We start from the raw sequence: 21,674 nt of genomic DNA on the forward strand, positions 1-21,674 counted from the left end.
AACCTAACTACTGTTTAATATCGGTAGCCTTCTGAAGTTCCTTAAGAGCCAAATCGATTTCCTCGTACTGAATGTTATGCTTTCGAATGGCTTGTTCTTTTTCGTACTGTTTTTGGTTTCGAAGAAACGGTGCAAGCAGCCGTTGATCAGTTACCTGTCCTCCACCGGTCAGTATACTAACAGTATATGCAACAACGAAATAAATTATTACTCCTAAGAAGGCATAATACATAAAGCTTAGCTTGAAAATCCTTGGCACTTCGTCATGAACGAGAGAGGATACCGGTGTTATTAGCGTAACATTCTGAAGCAGGCTAGCGTCGCAACCATCGGTACGGAATGGCAATGGTGGATGCTTCGGATTCATCTGAGCTCCTACCAGAATTGTACCGATAGATAGCACCGAGCATATAGAGCCAGCGATCACTCCCTTCGTGTTGATGACTGTGGATATCATTCCGGATGTAAACATTCCTAGCAGTGTTCCGGAAGTAATGCCTGAGAGTGAGATAGCCATATGCATTACCTGGCCTAGCTTCTCAACTACGAAAACCAATCCAATGACGACGACTCCTAGCAAGATAACCAAGCATTTCATCACGTTGCTCGCCGTTTTCTCACTTGACTTCGGATAACGTACTCGGATGAAGTCTTCGTAGATGGTTCCAGCCAGCGTGTTAAGTACCGATGACATTGTCGAAAGAGCAGCCGAAAATATTCCTGAAACAAAAAGTCCGGGCATTCCGGGAATTTTGGCACCGACATCCATCACAAAATAGGGCAACATCTGATCTAGTTTGTTTATTGTTTTAATGGTGTACGGATCACACGTTTCGTACTTTGCATACATGATCAGCCCGGTTAGACATGAACAGATTTTGATAAATATCAAACCACAAGTAAAAATTGTAAGAGATTTCCTTGCCACACGAAAGTCGGGAACTGCCAAAAATCGTTGTACACAGCCTTGGCTTACGCCGAGCTGAGCAACCCATATTGTTGTCAAGCCGAATCCAACGGCCCAAAAGGACGTTCTCACAAAAGGATCCGGATTCATGCTGAAATATAAATCGACAATAAAATTCGGTATTTTATGTGCTTTGTGCTCTGCAAGGACTTACTCAAAGAATATTAGTCTGCCACCCCTTTCGGAGGCAGCCCAAACCTCAGATAACCCACCGACGCTGATTAATCCGAGAACGATGATTACTATCGTGGCTCCTACCATCAGGATGAACTGAAGCGTATCGGTCCAGACAACAGCCCGCAGACCACCGACGGTGGTATAGAAAATGCACACAACCGATATCAGGGGTGTGATGAGATGCAGATTGATTCCGGTCACTTGACTGAACGCCAGTGCCGGTACGTAGATCACGATCGGCAGGTAAATCAAACAGGACAGAGCGTAGACGAAACTGGCAGCCGATCGGACGGTTCGATCGAACCGTCGCTCCAGATAGGTGAACGCGGATGTTAGCTGCAGATCATAGAACACCGGAAGGTAGATTCTATCCATTAGGATGAAAACCTGAAATATGTGATTATTTGATTACTCATATCAATGTCTTAAAGATAGCGACTACTTACTGTTAACGCACAAATAAGGCACATCGCATATTGGGTCCCATGTGCGTACATTTCCGAAGGGACCCCGAGTAGTGTGATTCCTGACACGTGCCTAGAAAAGTATATTAACAGAATTATTCAATACACCTTTCCGGTGAGTGCCGTTGAACTCACGATGCAATCAGCGATGCTGAAACAGGGAATTTACTCATTGTCTTTCCACCCAACAAGTACTCTTTGGTATTGTTCTGCTTAATTTTTGACATAAACCCAAAATAAACGCCTATCAGCGTGGACAGTACCAGCATCAGGACAAAGACTATGTAGTCATAGATCGAGAAGCGAAGATCCTCGACAGATGTGGTGGGAACTGTTGGCGTTATAGAAGCTATATGATCCGTTGTAGTTTGTAGATTGTACTCCGAAACCGAACTACTCGATAACGTCGAGGTTGATGTTAGGATTTCCGCAACTTTGCTGCTCAGATGAGTAATTATAGAGGAGAGTGGCATCTCTGTAGAACTACTCAACACGGGATGACTACTAGCAGTAGTCATTATGTCGAGTGAATCTTCGATTTCCTCCAGAATAACGGCGTCCTCTTCCATTGTGTCGAGAGTGAAGACTTGGAAGTTGTCTGTAGATAATCGGAATTATTACTGTCTAAATATGATCAAAAGTTATACATAAAATATGTTATAAATGAATACTTGTTTTCGTGGAACTTTGAAAAAATCATAAGCAATATTGCTATTTTTGTAACATGTAACAATTAATAAACAACAGTCGTTACTGACACTCGACGTCAAAAATAGCACACTATTAATCCTTCGGAATCCCTCTGTAAAGTTGTGAAATCAGAACGATCGACGTCAGCATGAGAAATTCCTTTCGACTGGCAATGGCGGCAAACTTGGCCTAGTGCACTTCGCGTGCCGCGTTGCCAACAGACAGGCACGCCTGCTCCTGCTGCGGCTGCTGCTGACGTCTTCGTCGCATTAGCGGTTATCTAGAAGATTTACAAACCTCGTCGTATATCACTGGCAGTTTAATCTTTATCTATCCAGCTATCTAGGGTATGATGATGAGTAGGCCCACTCGCTGCCTCGGCCAGGTAGACCTGGATGACACTGGAAAATTTCTCCTTCTAGCCGCTACTGGCAATGAAAAATCTCGCGCCTGCCACCAGCTTCCAGTTAGTGTGTTTGTACCTAAGTGTCCGAGGCGGGAACTGTGCGGGTTTACTAACCAAAACGCGTCGGTGTCGTTTGCAGTCTGAAGCCGGACTGACGGCTGATTTGAGTTGTCACGAGAATAATAATAGGTAATTTGATCTTCATGATCTACCTCTCGAGCTGGACTGCATCCGAGACATTAGTGTATCAACTAGGAAGTGAAATCTCCTACATCTGGAATAATTTACTCCCAGCAGATGCTTATGCTGTGCAAGCGAGAATCAGTCGCAATCTTGGGTCGTTTAGCGGTTATGTAGATAATTTCATTTTAACACATTAGAGAGATTTTGTACGGAAAGCAAATCCATCTACTAAATGTAACTTGTCTTAGGACTAGAAATTAGAAATTTGAACTGAAAGCTCTTTTACTGCAAATTAGTATAGACCGTTTGACGAATGGGCGATCGTGGATTAAAAAAAGCAAATACTGGCTGTGTGATGTCTAGTAACCCGTAAATCATTCCCTTAAGTCATTATCTATCGCCACTAGCGTACCCAAACGTAAGTAGAAAGTCGGGTGCCCTTTCAGAAACACGTTTTGGCCTGCAAACATTAAGTAATCGTAGGATGGCGGATCTACTTTATAAATATCGGCCAATTAGAGAGAAAACTCCAGGCTTTCGGGGGCACTAGGAAGTGGGTTTCAAATTGGATTTGAATTGGAAATAATTTGGACTTGCAGTTGAAATGGATTTTTCACGAAATTAGACGCGAAGTTTTTCCTGAAAATAGACATGAAATAACATTGGATATTTGTCTTGAAACTATTTAGAATTTGTATTGAAATATCGCGTGAAATTAGACTTGAAAGTTAATATAAATGGAATTTCTTCTAGAATAGAAATTGAATTTTTTACGGGGTCATTCTTCGCGAAATTTTGCTTAGAAATAGACTTTAAATTAAACTTAAAAGGGATTGAAATTGGACCCAAAATAAAACATAAATTGGATTTGATATTGTACTCGGTATTTGACTAGGTTTTTTTTATATGCCAGAAGAGTACTGTTTTCAAAATGTCACTGCGACAGTTATGGAGATTGTTTTGTGTTGCTAACCCCAATTGCTGTACACGGTTTACGAATTGCTTATACCCATGCTGTTAGGTTGCTGTAAGATTGCGCCCCAATTAGGTAGTACATGGATAATAAAACCAATAACCATTTTGGGTTCGAGTTTCCATCCATTAATAGGTAGCTGAAGAAGCTGAAGAACTTTCTAGTTCTAAGTTGCGAAAGTGGCAAATGTCAGTTAAGGCTTTGCCAGCCGTCTTTACATGATAAAGACAGTTACGATGTCCGGTGAGGTTGAGGAGTCCCGTGGTTGTGCGTAGCTCATTACGTGTTAAGGTAAGTGGTTCTTCTTTAGTAGTTCTGTTTACCTTGTATGCGCTTGATACCAACTGGATGCTATTTGTAGCTTTGCCCAGATCAGTAATTCGCCGGGACGGTTCAGGGTCAATGAACTGCAGAGCTGATCCTTGTCCTTTGTTATGGCGAAAGAGTTGTGCTGCCCTCCCAATCTAATTTGGATGCACATTTAGTGGACTTGAGAGCCAGTAGTGCAACCTGGCTGTCCGTAAAGATATCGATATCAATTTTTGATCCATCTGTGAAGAAACAGATGGTACCCAATAAAAAACGGGCCCTCCATCCCTACTAGCACAGTTGTTACAAACCAGTTGTGGCAACCGATTTATGACTGATTTCAGTCCTAAGTAAGTTTCTGCAACCATAAGTGCGAAAAGTGCGCTGCATGGGATTGTTCCATATAGTACGATTTAAATCAATTACACTGTAGGGAACCATCCAGGCAGAGATTGCCGCTACTAGATTTGATAGTTTGAACTCCCTTAGTACGCGAAGGTGACCCCAAGTGTGTTATGACACCTTTGCAACCTTAGCGCATCAAGTTCGGCTTCCTTCTTCACATGAAGATGTAAAGGCAGCAAGCATAACATTGCCTCCATGGGTGCAGTTGGTGTTGTGCGCATGGCGCTGGTCACTAACAAACAAGCCAGGCGCTAAACTTTGTTTAGCATGGCCTGCGCTGTCATCTCGTTCACCTTTGGCCACCATACAAGAGTGGCATAAGTTATAAGGCTAAACCGTGCAATAGTAGTGTATGACCAAACGACTAGTTGAGGTTTCACTCCCCAGGTTTTGCTAAACAGCAAAAATATCCCATCAAGAAAACTGGGATCTCTTTCTCGCGCCCATACAAATGACAAGCAACAGAAACAACAGCGCACCCCTGCCAACAAAAGTTGAAGCTGCGTGTACAAGTATTAGTGGGAAAAGATGTGTGCGAGCGTGGCAATGCATTGCATACGTGTTTGTGTACATCCATATTTTGACTTACACACACTAGTGTGGATTAGTTCAACTTTAACTCGGCAGATAGCATTGCTGTTACTGTCTCTCGACTTTTGGCAGAGTTGCCAGTCTTCTTGATGGAATGTTTTTGCAAACAGTGAACTGCATGTCCAGATGGCTGAAGTTGCTTTCTTGACAACATATTCTCGTCCAGATGCAGTCCAGTTCAGCTTATGATCCAAGATAATACCCAGATGTTTAACTTCACTACTAAAGCTTATAGCGAATTCATAAATTAACCTGAGTTCGTGCTAACTCGAACCCGAAATTTATGAACGATACGGGCAGTTTGACAGATCGACCCGTAAACCGTAATGCTAGACAGTTTTAACCTGCGCTTCAAACTGAATGCTGTCAGTTTAACCGAGACGCAATCTCGGTTAATTTATGAACGCTTCGATTAAAACTGAGTGCTAATCGACCTGAACCAGGTTAATTTATGAATTCGCTCTTAGTTTGACGCCATTCAGTGTATGGGTAGTAAGAGTATGTCTCCTTTGCCTAGTAAATGGTATCACAACTGTTTTGGTACCCCTCTCGTAAACACCACGAAATAGTTGTATTTGGAGCTCCTGGCATACGACTAGACAGCACTGCGTCTAATTTACCTCTGACAATGAGTACTACGTCAGCGGCGAACGCAGTGACCGTGCTGTGATAGCTTGTGCAAGAATGCGTCGACCACCAGTGACCAAAACAACAGGGGAGAACTCCTCCTTCAGAACATCCTTTGATTGCTGAGATCGTGATCGACGTATCCCCCAATGAAGCTGTGATTTCCCTGCTTGACAGCATCAAGGTGAGTTAAAATAGGTGATCTAGTTTTCGCAGTTTGTAGAACAGAAGTGCGCGGAACGATTGGTTAGCAACCATCGACGTTGTTTATACATTCAACAGTTTCCGCTTTGCAAATTTCGGTGATCGTCAAGGGTAACCCAGCGGGGTTGAAAAACAAGTTTGTACATCAGAAAACCTCTCTTGACTAACCTTGGACAGCATTGCTTGAATCCAGCTCATTGTCGGCTGGTCAGTTCCTTTGTTAAGGAGAGCCGTATTAATTGAAGCGAAGGACGTGTTGTCATCTAGAAGGTCTGAAAGCTTTTGGCATGGTTTTATGTTGTATGCCTGCCTTAGGTATGAACACCACCCTGACTTTCCGCCAGCTTGCCGGGACACTCTTCTCTTCTCTTTTCTTCTCTTTTGACATGAATGGCAACAGGCACGTAAGTTAATGGCGTCGATACACTGTCTTTTGCTCCGAGAAGGTTTTACTAGTTTACTTTCACAGCTTACCGCTTGTTACATAGCAGAAAATATGGCACAAACACAAAAATTTCTGTTTTATTTGTATGAGAGTCCTTATCCTCCCAACACAGAAGTGAGGGGTCTCAAAATATCATAAAATAAATTTATGCCTCCAAAAACCTCCACATGCTAAATTTGGTCCCATTTGCTTGATTAGTTCTAGAGTTATGAGGAAATTTGTATTTCATTTGTATGGGAGCCCCCCCCCCCCTCTTAGAAGGGGAAGGGGTCTCAGTACACCATAGAAAAAATTCCTGTCTTCTAAAACCCCCACATGCCAAATTTAGTTTCTTTTGCTTGATTAGTGCTCGAGTTATGAGGAAATTCGTATTTGTTTTGTATGGAAGCCCCTCCTCCTAAAGAGGGGAAGGGTCTCAATTCATCATAGAAAAAAATCCTTCCTCCAAAAACCCCCGCAGTCCACATTTGATTCCATTTGCTTAATTAATTCTCGAGTTATGAGAAAATTTGTGTTTCATTTGTATAGAAGCTCCCCCACCCCTCTTAGAAGGGGAAGAGATCTCCACAGAAAAAATTCTGACTTGATTCTGATTTACTTGATTGAGCCCCCCTCTTACGCCGTCCATGAAATTGCTCTCTCGTCCCCTCCATAAAATTGCTGATCGTTTTATCTTTCCAACGACAAACAAATTGTTCAGTTTCGTTCAGTAGTTTAGTACACTGATAAAAATAGACACGGCGTTACCAAAAGATCTTACACATGAATTTCAACGTGCAAATATTGATAATCTTGTTTCATATGTCAATCATTCGGGTATCAAAAGTGTTTCCCTTCAATTTAACGTGAAATGAAATATTTCATATGGGAAACACGTTAAATAACCATGTTTTTCCAACAAACCTTCAATCAACATGATAGTCACTGCTTTCGCACTGCAAATCCACGTGTTTTACCATTAGATCGTATCCTGTTGCAATCCACATGAAATTAAAGTGTAAGTTTTTATAAATATTTCACTGGTTTTACACGTTTAATCAAAGGGTAACTCTTATGAAATGTCATTGTATTTGAAATTCATGTGGCTTTCACGATGAGCTGATGTGAATATCAGGTCATCTGAAAGTGTTTTACCCATGGTTTTACCATTGAATATGATTCATGTGTTATTCTTATGAAACTGTAGTGATTAGCACCAGGAGAATATCTATGTGTTCTGCACATTGAACGCACGTGTATAGTTTTTTCGGTGTAGTTACTAGCATTTGAAATCTTTCATTCCAACGTTACACTTTTATTTTCGTTTTCACAAAGTGCTATGCAATCCCAGATAGTAAACAAAGACGTAGTCCTACGTCAAAACAAAAAAGTCTCTGTTACCAGTTTTGATCGCCGAATCGTTCGGATTTCCACTTCTGTTCTGTGCTGCAGGCCTCCCAATTAGACGTGATCTTAGCCCTGTTGAATAAACGCCTAGCCTCCCCACGAAGGCTGCTGAGCGATTCATTCCACCAGGGCCTGTTCACGTGATTAACGGACATTTAGCGGTATAAGCATCAATGATCCTACTCTGTAGGTTATTGGCTGCAACGTCCAACTCAGCTAGTGTGCGTATATTAATATGACAGAAGCTCCGAGAGTTACCTAGATGTTTTCTGAACGAACTTCAGTTGGGTTTCTTCGGGTTTCTGCATTGTGTTCTGCTTCAGTTGAGAGAGTTTGTCTCAATATCAAAAACGATATGCCTATGTTCTGATAAACTAGATTCATCAGAAACATGCCAGTTTTTGACCTTCTTAGCTATAAAAGTACTGCGTCAATTGACGCCTGGGACCTTTTTTCTGATAGCACTGTGGGGGCCGTTCCATACATTGCATTGGATACATTGACACTGTTAGCAGTTAAGTATTCAAGTAGGTATTCACCCTTGTTATTTATATCTGCGCTGTCCGAAATCGTGTGGTGGGCGTTGGCATTGCAGCCGATCAGGAACGACACGTTCATGGCCCTGCAGTACCGCACGAGAGCGATAACCTCGGATGGCGGAATACCGTCCTTGTCATCCGGAAAGTATGCGGACGTCACGACCAGGTCCTGATTCTCCGTAGTTGTTGGTACTTCCAGTTTGACAGCGACGACATCGCGTTGAATGAATTCTGAAATTAGAGGAAATTGCATTCCCTTCGTTAGTAGGATAGCAGTCCTCGATTTGGACTGCATGTTACATTAGATTAACTTATCGTAGTTTGCTAGGCCGAGAATTCTCGTGCCGTTAGACTCGGACACTGACGAACGGTTGCCAGGGGTGTGAACGCCTTCTTGATTTGCCTGCTTTTCTACATCAGAGGGCTTAGGTGGCTGCAGTCGACTGGAGACCGCATTACATCTGGCGCTTTTCGGGCGATTCCAAATTGTGCGAGCTGGCGGTTGATGCAGAGTTCCCTTTCGGCAAACCTTTCGAACCTTCGCAACCGTCGCGGATGTGCGAATATTGGTTGGTGGTTGATGCAGAATCCTCTTGCGGGGATCCATTCGAGCCTGCGCAACCGTTGCAGGTGGTTGCGAAACTTGCTCGAGAGGTTATCCCACACGTGCCGTCGCTGCTCCTGGCACAGAATCTTTTCGTCGGCAGTTGACCACTCCTCGGCCAACCTGTCGCATGCGAGCCTTGTCGAGCATATAGTTCAGCATGAAGCCATGCTTGACAATCAGGTTAGCAGACAGAGGGCCTATCTCCAACGCCAGTGTGACGGTGTTCCCTATTACATTGTGACGAAGTACTCGCCACGTTTGTGTAGAGAAGCCGTCGTTCTGATTTTGGAGCAGACGGAGGATCCTCTCGCTCGAGGTATTCACACTGCAGGGTGGTCCCACATCAAACTGCAACACGGAAGAAACGCTGTAGAAAATTACCCATTGGGTATTTTCTCAAGAAACTTAGTTAGATGTAGTTTAGAGTGCCTACACTGTATTGTTATCGCGGTCAGTTTTTCGAAAATTGGAAAAAACGCAAGCGCAATTTTGCGCAAGTTTCTGGACAATTCTCAACTCTCTCACCACGGATGAGTACAAGTTTGATGTTTCGGAGGAAGTAAGGATGAAAAAACTTTCAAAGTTTGCCAAGTAATACATGATTTGGCAAGCGATCTGCTCATGTGGCAAACAGACTGCGCCGTTCGTGACTACCAGGACTGTAGACGGGCAGATCTACTTTAAGAAGTGTCTACAGAAGCGTTTGCTTCCTCTGTTGAAGCAACACGAGGGCCCTACGATCTTCTGGCCGGATCTAGCTTCGTGCCACTATTCAAAGGCTGTCCTAGAGTGGTACGAAACCAACGGATTCACTTTCGTACCCAAGGACATGAACCCCCACAACGCACCGGAACTAAGGCCCAATGATAAATACTGGCCTATTATGAGGCAGGCACTACGGAAGCATCCTAAGGAGGTCAAATCTGAGGAAGACATGAAGAAAAAGTGGGTTTCCGTACAGAAGAAGCTGCAGCGAGATGTACAAAACTTTTTGAGTGGAGTTGAGCGTAAGATGCGAGCATACGGTTATGGTATTGAAGTTGAATGAAATAAATATGCCAAAAACTTACTTATAGGTTATATTTTATTACCTGGAAGTTTGAAAAGGATCGGTTAATTAGGTAATTTTTACAGCGTTTCTGCCCTGATGTAATTTGATCACAAGGGAGCCTCGGGTGGTCTTTCATGGTGTATGTTCATCTCGCGGCTTGATGGTTGGTACTGTACTCTGCAGCCATCTTACTGTCTCCACGTCGGCACAAACGAAGAGTTGGTATCCGTTCTTGAGCTGGCAGCTCTTGAACTTTGGCTATATGGCTGGAGAATTCTGTTCTGCAATGCAGTTCAGGATTTCGTTGCGAATGGTCGTATGCTGATCCGCAGTATATATAGTGAATGAGTAATCACTCGACGTGCTTGCTATGCTGGAGGCACCCACCATCCCACTATATGAAACTCCTGTTTGAGATTTGGGCCTTTTTTTCGCACTGTTGATCGTTTAGTACTTGGACCTTTGGCTGGTGTTGGGTGACACAGTCTCCGCGGACCGTTGCCGCTGGGATTGAAATTAGACCAAAAATAGAAAAGAAGGCTCCACTTCCATCTTGAATGGGTCACTGACCAGAGATCCCAAATATATTAACTCATCAACCACTTCCAGACCATGGCCGTCAATAGTCACTGACAGAGCAAACGTTGTTTTCTCTGGAGCCTCTTCCTATCATATATTAAGTTTTCAACGCATTGATTTGTGACCCAATCCACCGTTTTAGCCTGGCATAGATAGTCTCCGCCGTCCCAAGGTTTTTGGTAATGATAGGAGGTCATCTGCGTGGGCTAGGAGTTGGTTACTCTTGCTGAAGATCGTAATTGTCGTTTCAATGCCCGCTCGCCGGATCACACCTTCAATAGCGACGTTGAATAACATATAGGACAGTCCATCCCCTTGCCGCAACCCTTTGCGCGATTCGAAAGGAATCGAGATGCCCCCGAAACAGGCACGTAGTGAATCACTCGCTTCTCGGTAGCTTTGATCAGCTGCGTTAGCCGCGTGTTCGCTCTAGACTGTGTCGTATGCTGCCTTGAAGTCCACAAAAATAACGGCCTTTAATAGACAACATACACATCATCTCGATAATCACCTTCCAAACCATTATGGGATCCTACATTCTGTCCATAACTATAAAAACCCGGTTCAAGCTTGTTGGTCGCTTCACCTGTCTGGTAAAATTGGGATTTAGCGCCACGTGATGTCTTGTGATGGGACTACCATCAGAGGTGATAGGGCCGAGACAACACACTTCTTTTTTCGGATCAAACGCTGTCGTGAACTGTAACTAACCAGGAGTACAACGTCGCAGTTATTTGAGGAAACGTCTAACCAGCCAGTTCGCATGAATGCCTCCTTTCCTGTCGGTATACGACTTCAGTTTCCACTTGGCCTGGATACTCGATTTCCGCTAAGGTTACTCTTATTCTGGCTGGTACCATGAGAAAGTAGGGATAGGATTACTATAACGTAACGACAACGTCGGTATGGATGAGGTATAAAGGCGTGCGTTTTTGAACAAATTGCTGGACAAAAACACTGCCACCTGTAGAGGTCTCTAGGAAACTACAATATAAAAAAGAGGTCCAAGTTCCCTAGAAAGTTACTCGTTAGCGTTCAGTTGCTGTTGCTGACTGAAAAGTGATGCTTTCGTAACTTTTGGAACCATGAACCAGGAAATTTATCGAAAGAAGTGGCTACATGAGTTTGATTACGAAAATACCGTCAAACGGGGTAACTTGCAACAGTTCTCAATTATTAGTGCAAGTAAAAACTTATCTGTAGTACATTTGAGGACATTTAATTAATACAAAGTTATTAGGTCTAGGATAGAACAATTTCACATATTGAGAAAAAATATGCGATCAATATTGGCAGTTGTAGAATTTTTTAACTAGTTTGTTACTAATAACCCCTTAAACGGGGTAACTTGCAACAAGCACTAGTTTTTGGAAATTGAACGAATTTAATGATTTGTATGAGTTTCTTTTGACTTGAATATGCAAATGATAATCCGACTTGCGATTTTTAATGCTTTTGCTATGAATATACGCATTAACGTCCTATGTTACGTTGGTGAAAATAATTTATGAGCCCCGTAACGGAAAATTACAAATTAAACTTTTTATATTACTCACGCACTTGATATTCCTTGTCTGGATCCGATAGAACTGCCTTCTTTAAGGACCATTCACATATTATGTAACGCACGTAGGGGAGCGGGAGTTGCGTAACTCGTTACACGTCGTATATCCACTATGCAAAATCACGTCATGAAGTGGAGTGGGGGAGTTGAAAATCATCGATATCTTGGTTACGTAATGTATGAATGTTCATTACGTTACGAGTGATCGTAATTAGACACTGTCATATTGCTGGTTGATTTCTCTCAGTGAAGATATTTTCTTTTTAGCCTCTTCTATAGCCATTTTCGGTATATCCAGAGAAAAACTGGCATATTTCCGACTTACCGAAAGTATCTTACACTCTTCGTTGTACTTTAGTATTGCTTGATGCAAAATTAAATGATAACTTGCCTCGTGAAGTTAACGGAACACAGCTTTTTATATCCATCAGCTGTTGCAAGTTACCCCGTTTAAGTGCTTGTTTTACGAATAATGTGGTAACAAGCAGGATAAACAAAATTAGTCATCATTATTTTGTTTCCTTATTATTCATTTTGCTATAAAAATGTATGTTAAGCTTCTTTTATTTGAAGTGCTTGTGGGCGAAACAAACGTTTTACAAACGAAAAATTGACGATGAATTTGACATCATCTTGTGCGATTTTTTACAAATTACCGAAACAGCAAAAAGTCACCATAACATTATCCAAGGCTTCTTAAATCTGCGAACAGCAAGTTTCAGTGACTGATATAGATTAAAAATTGAAGTAAGAGATCAAAAAGTACAATAAATTGGATCGATATAGCGTTGTTGCATGTTACCCCGCTGTTGCAAGTTACCCCGTTTGACGGTACAGTAGAAGTTTTTTTTCGACGAAATTGTGGGTTTTTATTAAATCAGGTTTACCCACTTCGTCTTTTTTTGAAACTTGGCAATGTTGTACATTATTTGTAATCGTTCAAAAGTTTATGTTTGTTTTAATAATGTATACAATTCTCAACAAACTCAGTTTATTTGCTATTGCTCCCAGTTTTCACGTAAACAGCTTCCTTCAACCCTAGTATAAGACGTCATTGTTTTTTTCCACCAGACAACCTACCATCCTGACGGAAGTCTGCCGTCCAACAGAAAATAAGTCTGAGTAAACATGAACGTCTAAATATACACAATTTATTACTTCTTAAATTATCACTACAATTTTAGTCGCCGTCAAACTTTATCTTTCGCCGAGTCATCCAGCAGAGGATGTTGGCTTATCTGGACTTTTAATTTTATGTGCGAATTTAAGTCTTTTTTACAACGGGCAAACGGTGTCAGCAGTCTTTGATCGGTAACGGTTCCGCCGCCGGTCAGTAAACTCACACTGTAAGCCACGACCACAAAGATTACCAACCCGATCAGCGAGTAGTACATGAAACTAATTCGATAAATGTAGGGTAAGTTGTCATCTTTCGGTGATGGGAGATGGATCCAGGTTGAGTTTGGTGGTAGAACACCTTCATCACATCCATCGTTTCGGAATGGTAGATATTCGTACTGTAATTTACCGAGGGAAGAGATCCAGAGGGTGATCATACAACTGATTGAAACGATTACACCGGACACTACTCCTTTCGTATTGGCTTTGGATGAAATCATCCCTAGTGTAAACATACCCATTACCGAACCCGAAATAACTCCACTGCATGAAACTGCCATTTGAATGATGGAACCCATTTTTTCTACCACAAAAACCACGGCAATAACGACGACCCCAAGCACAACGACAATCGCTTTCATGACCGAACTAGACGATTGTTCCGAGGCGTTTGGACGGAAGGGGCGTATAAAGTCTTCGTAGATTGTTCCCGCTAGGGTATTCAAACTGGAAGACATCGTAGATAAGGCCGCCGAGAAAACGCCGACTATGAACAGCCCCGGAAGACCTGGAATTTTTCCACCAGCATCCATCACATAGAATGGTACAATCTGATCGAGTTTTTCCACTTGTTTCGTTGTTACTGGGTCACAGGATTCATACTTTGCGTACATTAGGAGCCCGATGAAACAGGCTAAAGAGTTGATTATGATCAATCCAAAAATGTAAATTTTCAGGGAATTCTTCGCGGCTTCGCGAGTCGGTACAGCAAGGAAACGTTGAATGCATGCTTGATTTATGCCGAATACAGCTATCCAGTTGGTGGTTAATCCGAGAGTGACGCACCAGAACGATGTCCGCTGTGTGGGATCCGGGTTCATGCTGTTAAATAACAAGTGACTTATTAAAATCAATTCAATTGTGGATCCTTTTCGTTTGATCTTACTTGAAAAATATCAATCGATCACCTCGCTCAGCTCGTCGCCATACTTCCAGGAAACTGCCAACATCAATCACGCCCAGTGCGATAATCGCAAGGATAGCGGCTATCATCAACAGAAACTGCACGGTATCGGACCAAACGACGGCCCGCAAACCCCCAACAGTTGTGTAGAAAATACAAACTATACACAGAATGGGAGTAATCAGATGCAGATTGATGCCTGACACCTGACTGAAGGCAAGAGCCGGAACATAGATCACAACCGGAACCAAGAACAGAGCCGAGAGGGCATATACAAAGCTAGCCGTTAGTCGAACGACGCGATCGAAGCGTCTTTCGAGATAGCTAAAACTCGAGGTGAGTTGCATGTCCTGGAAAACTGGAAGGTAAAGGTAGTGCAACGTTAGGCCGACCTGTAAATGAAACATGAAATTTGAATTACGTCTAGAAACTTTATCTTAGAAATGAACCTACAACTACTGCTGAGAATACGAAAAACCATATCTGCGTTCCATAGGCATAAATATCGGTTGGCACACCAAGTAGACTAATCCCGGAAACGGAGCTTAAATAAAAAAAAGAGTTGGTTATATAATTGCTAACTGAAGTGTTAGGTACTTACGTTGCAATTAGTGATGCTGCCACCGGGAACTTGGGCATTGATTTCCCCCCAAGAATATATTCCTCAACATTGTCTTGCTTGATTTTTGAACAGAATCCGAAATAAATTCCTATCAGAACCGAAACTACCAGCAGTGCGATGAATATTCCATAATCGAATACAGTAAAGCGCAAAACCTGTTGGCTCACGCTGTCCGTACTGAGGATGTTCGATACTATTTCTGTGGTAAACGTCAGATTGAGATTCATTACTGAGCTTTAACTGCCACGTACAGTAGACCGTTACAAACAAAGTGAATGTGTAAATCTTCTACGGACATTCTAAGTACCTACCATTGGAGATCTGTGTTATCGGAAACCGACATGATAAGATCTCGCATCAATAAAAGTTTATTTGACAAAAGATAAAATTCAGTCCACCATCAAAAAGCATGATTAGTCGGATAAAATGAAAAAGTTGTCGAATCATTTAATTTCTATGAATATGTTGTATATAGTGATGGGCAAAACAGTAGTTTATCGTTATCGCGATATCATTTTGTATCTAATATCGGTATCGCTCGATATCGGATTTTAAATTATCGATATCGTACCGATAACCGATATTTTAATGAAAAACAATTTTCACCAAGTTTTTTAACTGTAAGTAGAAATTTGCCCATTTTTAACCAAATATGGAATCATCTGCTCTTACATTCAAATTAAACTAAATTTAATCTGCACATTTGATTACATACATGCTTATAGTTCCGATACTTTGAAAAACGCTCCAAAGCTTTTGCATAATGCGATATTTTTTTTATTTTTGGGTCTTTGAGTTGTTTTTTATCTGACTGGATACTTTTCCAAATAAACTTAAATTTACTGTGTTACCTTTCAAAAGAACATGCACCAATTTTACATCGTAGTACTTGTTCTAACAAAGGACACCAAATCTCCGACATTTGCTTTTTTAGTTAACGAGTAAAACTTTTTAACAATGGCTTAAATCGCTTAAATGGAAAGCCAAATCAACCATTATTTCTCGGTTACTTCCCTAAGACGCAAATTTAAGCAAAAGGAATGAGAGTTCATTTTCCTTCGCCTACAAAGTATAACTCTCATTCGCAGCATGCAAAATTTATTATCGATATCCGATATATTTCTGACGCTGCGTATCGGATATCGTATCGATAAAATATGCGCGATATTATCGATATTATCGGATTTATCGATATCGTCCCAACCCTAGTTGTATATGTTACTTGTCTGCTGTTTTCTTCCATTTAACATATAGACTTCAAAAATGCTTGTTTCAGGGTGAACAATAGACTTGATATAAAGGCATAACTTTACACACATTTTGATTCATACAATTTTAATCTACGCTAATAAGTCTCATGGATAAGTAGTTTCCTCTAAAAGTTTTGTTATAAGTTTTTTCTTCATCTTTTTGTTTTTGAAATAAATTGCACAGAAATATTTAACCCCACTAAAGATTCCTACACAGCCTTTTAAAACAAGGATTAATGGAAATATACAAAGCCGAATCTAGCACATGGCGCTACCGCCTTCCCGGTCTCCCTTGCTAGCCTTGCTTCTCCTGCAGAGCTGCAGAACTATTTCTCCCGATTTGATGCTTTTGAACAGTTTGACCGCCTCCAGGTGCGTCAGATCGTGGCAAACCTGCCCATTGACGGCCAGAACTTCATCGCCAGCCTTCAGCCGACCATCCTCGGCGGCTTGGCCGGTCGCCAGGATGCTCTTGATAAAGATACCGAGCGCTCCCCGGGGACTATCTCGACCGCCGACGATTGTGAATCCCAGCGACTTCTTGCCCGGTCCCTTCTCGAATGTGACTGTGTGAAACGAGCAAAGCGAACTTTTCGGCCGCCTTGGAAGCGTGCAAAAGTTGGTCATACTTTTATCCATCTCCAACGACCCTGTGCCACTGCTCGTTTCGGCATCATCCGAAGCGCCACTGCTGAGTTCCAGCTTCTCGTCGTCGCACAGATTCATGGTGCTTTTGGTTACGTGGTCCACACTGTACGGCGTCGTTTGTTTACCGACCAACGAGCGTCGTATCAGCTTCGAGCTGTTGGCCACACCGTTGTTGGCAGTGTTGTTTTTGGTAAACGAGCGCCGCTTTACGCAGTCCAGCGAGGGTGGCTGCGAGTCCACCTCGATGCTGGGCATGTCGGTCGGCGAGGGAGATTCTTGCCGTTTGGAAGCAGACACCGTGAGGATCTTCTGGCGACGCGGTGTTCCCAGCGTGTTGTACTTGCTGCCATCGATTCTGAAATTGTTATAGAAGATATATAAATATTAGTTTTAGTGTTTGACTTGCAGCGCAAAAAAACGATATTGCTTTCAATATTTTACAGATAAAATGATAAGTCAAGATTCATCTAGACTCTAGACCAGCTTGGATAAAGAGGAACGGTACATTTCTTAATAAGCGTTACTCCAATGACCCACCGTTGTCCGTTATCTGCCCTTTCCCCCTTCATGTCTTGTCTCAAACTGTTTGGATTCTATAAAACATTGCTTGCTTCTACAGTTCCTTTCGTCGACTGTAAAAATTACCGTTATAGAAAATTATGAAACTAGTTCATAACAAAATATTTGTCATTAAACGAGCAACGTTTTGTTTAATAAAAAATAATAATCAATTGATCTGGGTTATCATTTACAACACTGATCCGCTCTCGTCACTCTCGATTCGCCTTTCGAAAATAGTTTAAAGCACCATTTATTATGACAGATTGATTTAAAATATAATTATCGTTTAAATAGCATGTTGAATGTCAATCAAAATTATCTTGGGCCCTATTCTCACAGTCACTTCACCTCACCTTACTTCTCTCACGCGCCTTATTCTCACAGTCACCTCACCTCACCTAACGGCTCCCCGTTTGATTTGTACAGTCACCCAGGTGAGCGGGGTCACCTAGTGACTGTGAGAATCGCAAATTGTCACCTCACCTAAAAAATTTAGGTGAGATGACTGTGAGAATAGGGTCCCTTGATTGAAGGATAATCAATCATCATTATCGTTCTCTGTCCCTTACAAGTTTTCTTGGCACTCTGCTTTTCAGTTATTTTTATACTTGATAGCAATATAACTGAAAGTATGAATAAAATTCCGTCCCTGGCCTTTCAGTACAGTTCTTCAACCTTAAAATTTATGCATCACGTCACATCCTCACAATGGACCCTATTCTCATAGTCTTCTCACCTAAATTTTTTGGGTGAGAGTACACTTTGCGATTCACAGCGTCACCTAAGTAACTCCGCTCACCTGCGTGACTGTACAAATCAAATGGGCCCTGAAAGGTGAGGTGAGAGTGACTGTGAGAATAGGGCGCGTGAGAGAGGTGAGGTGAGGTGAGGTGAGGTGAGGTGAGGTGACTGTGAGAATAGGGCCCAATATTCCGTCTACCACGTTTTCAAACAAGACTTCAGTCTCGAATAAAATTCTTGCAGCAGACCATCAGTATGTCGATATAGTGGGGAAAATATGGTGACGCACTTTTCTTTAGCGCTTTACTTTCAGGACGTCAAGTTCGTCTAGGTTCAATGTTCAAATGACAATGATGTTCAAATGATAATTTTACACTTTTACAAAATTGTTTACTTTTAGGCAGTGGTTGGAGAATTCGCGAAAAAGTGATCGTTTGAATCGATGAACATCCCTCATGAACACACACTATTCGCCTGCCTCGGCGATAATGCACGCATCAGCTTTGAATTTTATCACGAACAGAACCTCAATGTGAACATCAGAATTCGTTCAAAAATTGAATATTGAACATTGAGTGTGTTCGATTTATCGGATATAGAATGTCCGGGGACGCCAGAAAGTATTCAAAATAATATTACCACGAAAAGGGAATAGTTTAAAGTAGTGTTAGTGGCTTTACAAGCACCAGAAAACAGTAATTTGCACTTTTGCGTTGCTCACGATATTCGTATATTCAGCGATGCTACGAAGCGTGAGTGTATGATGCTCATTGTTATAGGCGAATTGAACCACTCGCGTAGCTGTTTTATCATGATAAAAACCGTTTGCCGATGCTCGGCGTATATATTCATTTTGCGAGTTTTCCAACCTCTGCTTTTAGGACATGAACATTACTCTAGGTTTTATCGAAATGAATAATTCCTGACCTGTTGGAACGGTAAGATTCTGTCGCCATTATTAAAGTCGAGGTAAACGAAATCGCAGGTGAATAGCCGTATGGCCGTATCGGACCTGGGTATTTTGAAATAGGTCATATACCTTTCCTACAGACTCGACAAAATCAAACACATCTGCGTTGAAACGCGAATGCGTTTTTTTTACGCTTATGTCCTCCTTTTTTCCTGCTAATTCCTTGCTAACACCCGCTTCTCGATAGAATGTTTACATTTTACGTTACGCTCCACGATTTGAGTAGCACTAACAGAATTTGTATTTTTTCATCGACATTCTTGCAGGTTTGGAATTTTTCCTTCAGTTTATTGATTATTTCGATCCACACTTCATTTTTGACATTTGCCTTACCTATAGTCTCACTCTTCGAACTTTTACAACTGTGTCGAATGATTTCTTCAGTGCTCCGGATTTTTCGACCGGTGCTTGATTGAGTTGAAATTTTACCAAATTTTGACGAAGGACTACGTCTTACTGCAAAATATGGGATAGGGTCACTCCAACAAAAAAGGAAGAAAAGGAAGCGACACGAAAATATGAAAGATTTCAAACCCTAATAGCCCCCCCTAATAAATGGATTTGTATGGTTTAGACACCGATCGACTCATAATAGATGCATAATAGTGGTTTCTATAATAACTTTCTTTTTCAACCACTAATTAGAGCAATTTCAAGAACGAATATCCCTATACATTTTCTTCTTGATCGCCTTGTTTCACAGGTAGGGACAACAGTTAAATACATCATCTATTTACTGTGCTTTCGATTCCTTTATTTTTACAAAAAAAAGTGACAAAGCTCTCTCGTCCCAACAGGTCGAAGTTTATTTACAAGACAACGTACAGACTTATATTATTTTGATATCTGTGCTTGGGAAGCACACCCGAAAAAATGATGAAGTCCGCTCGTTCTAACAAAATTTCTTACAATCGCTATAAATCTAGACCAATTTGATGTCTGTGCTAGAGATTAAAATGCCAGTTGTACGGATGGCTGGACAACAAGAGGAGTTTTCTGAAAGAAGGGGAATAGGGTGGCCATTGACAAAGGGGAGATTCAAAAATGTAAAAAAGGCTTTGTGTTGATTTACAGGGACTACCAAACAGAACACGAATTTACAAGTGGCTGGGGGACAACACGAGGGGGAGCTGACGAAGGATAGACACATTCACATGAAGAAAAAGCGTTTTGTTTCTTGTATTATGAGAATTTTCGTTCCAATAACCGATGTACAAGTGGCTGAGAGACAAAGGGGCCCGAGTAAGATCGGGCAATCAGCTAGTGCTTTAAACATTTCGTAAAAGCACCAGTCACCGTGCATTAGATGGTATCAGCAAGCCGATATGCGTTTCAAAAGCAATCAATTCATTAATTGATGTAAATTGTTTGGTGAGAAAATCTAAGTCTATCTTCAATTAGGCCAATACAAATCTATACCTATAAAAATGGATTTCTGTCTGTCTGTCTGTCTGTCCATATGTTCCTTATAGAATCGAAAACTTCTGAACCGATTGGCGTGAAAATTTGCATGTAGGGGTTTTTGGGGCAAAGGAAGGTTCTCATGATGGTTAGAGACCCCTCCCCCACTAAGAGGGGGGGCTCCCATACAAATCTTATATATAAAAATGGATTTCTGTCTGTCTGTCGGGATGTTCCTTATAGAATCAAAAACTACTGAACCAATCCGCGTGAAAATTTGCATGTAGAGGTTTTTGGGGCCAGGGAAAGTTAGGGACCCCTACCCCCACTAAGAGGCGAGGGCTCCCATACAAATGAAACACAAATTTCTGCATAACTCGAGAACTAATCAAGCAAATGGAACAAAATTGGGCATGTGGGGGTGTTTGGTGACAAGAATTTATTCTATGGTAAATTGATACCCCTTCCCTCTTTAGAAGGGGAATTATGAGGGTTTTTGAGGGCAAGAATATTTTCTATGATGAACTAGGACCCCTCCCCGCTTTAGGAGGGGGGGGGGGGGGAGGGGCTCCTATACAAATGAAATAAAAATTTCCTCATAACTCGAGAACTAATCAAACAAATGGAACCAAATTTGGCATGTGGGTGTTTTTGGAGGCATGAATTTTTTTTATGATGAATTAAGACCCCTTACCTTTTTAGGATGGGAGGCTCCCATACAAATGAAATACAAATTTCCTAATAACTCCAGAACTAATCAAGCAAATGGAACCAAATTTAGCATGTGGGTGTTTTGTGGCAATTTTTTTTCTATTGACTCCTTCTGTTGAGACCCCTTCCCTCTTTAGGAGGGGAATTATATCCCCTCCTCCTTCAATAGTGGGGAGCGGCTCCTAGACAAATTAAATACAAATATCCTCATAACTAGAGAACTAATCAAGCAAATGGAACCAAATTTGGCATGTGGGGGAGGAATTTTTTTTATGATGGTTTGAGACTCCTCACCCCTGTG

General features: G+C 41.7%; 3 protein-coding genes across 3 annotated transcripts in view; all 3 read right to left on the minus strand.

Annotated features, from left to right (window-relative positions):
• Window positions 1–7: 7 nt before the first annotated feature.
• On the minus strand, window positions 8–11,126 carry LOC128740648 (sodium-coupled monocarboxylate transporter 1-like). Its single transcript, XM_053836211.1, has 8 exons — window positions 11,115–11,126; window positions 9,031–9,321; window positions 8,736–8,979; window positions 8,367–8,597; window positions 1,744–2,206; window positions 1,591–1,681; window positions 1,122–1,531; window positions 8–1,058 (listed from the first exon to the last, which is right to left on the minus strand). Exons 1-8 carry the CDS (start codon window positions 11,124–11,126, stop codon window positions 8–10), a joined length of 2,793 nt encoding a protein of 930 aa, XP_053692186.1.
• Window positions 11,127–13,289: 2,163 nt separating this feature from the next.
• Window positions 13,290–15,318, minus strand: LOC128740649 (sodium-coupled monocarboxylate transporter 1-like). The gene is made up of 4 exons (XM_053836212.1): window positions 15,071–15,318; window positions 14,923–15,013; window positions 14,452–14,861; window positions 13,290–14,387 (listed from the first exon to the last, which is right to left on the minus strand). Exons 1-4 carry the CDS (start codon window positions 15,316–15,318, stop codon window positions 13,358–13,360), a joined length of 1,779 nt encoding a protein of 592 aa, XP_053692187.1. The 3' UTR covers window positions 13,290–13,357.
• A 258-nt stretch (window positions 15,319–15,576) lies between these two features.
• Window positions 15,577–21,674, minus strand: part of LOC128741738 (uncharacterized) — a 172,524-nt gene continuing 166,426 nt past the window's right edge. The window contains exon 6 of the mRNA XM_053837735.1: window positions 15,577–17,344. Coding sequence (XP_053693710.1) covers window positions 16,600–17,344 — 745 coding nt within the window. The 3' untranslated portion in view covers window positions 15,577–16,599. The remainder of the gene's footprint in view (window positions 17,345–21,674) is intronic.

This window comes from Sabethes cyaneus, chromosome 3, assembly GCF_943734655.1.
Source record: "Sabethes cyaneus chromosome 3, idSabCyanKW18_F2, whole genome shotgun sequence".
NCBI lineage: Eukaryota > Metazoa > Arthropoda > Insecta > Diptera > Culicidae > Sabethes > Sabethes cyaneus.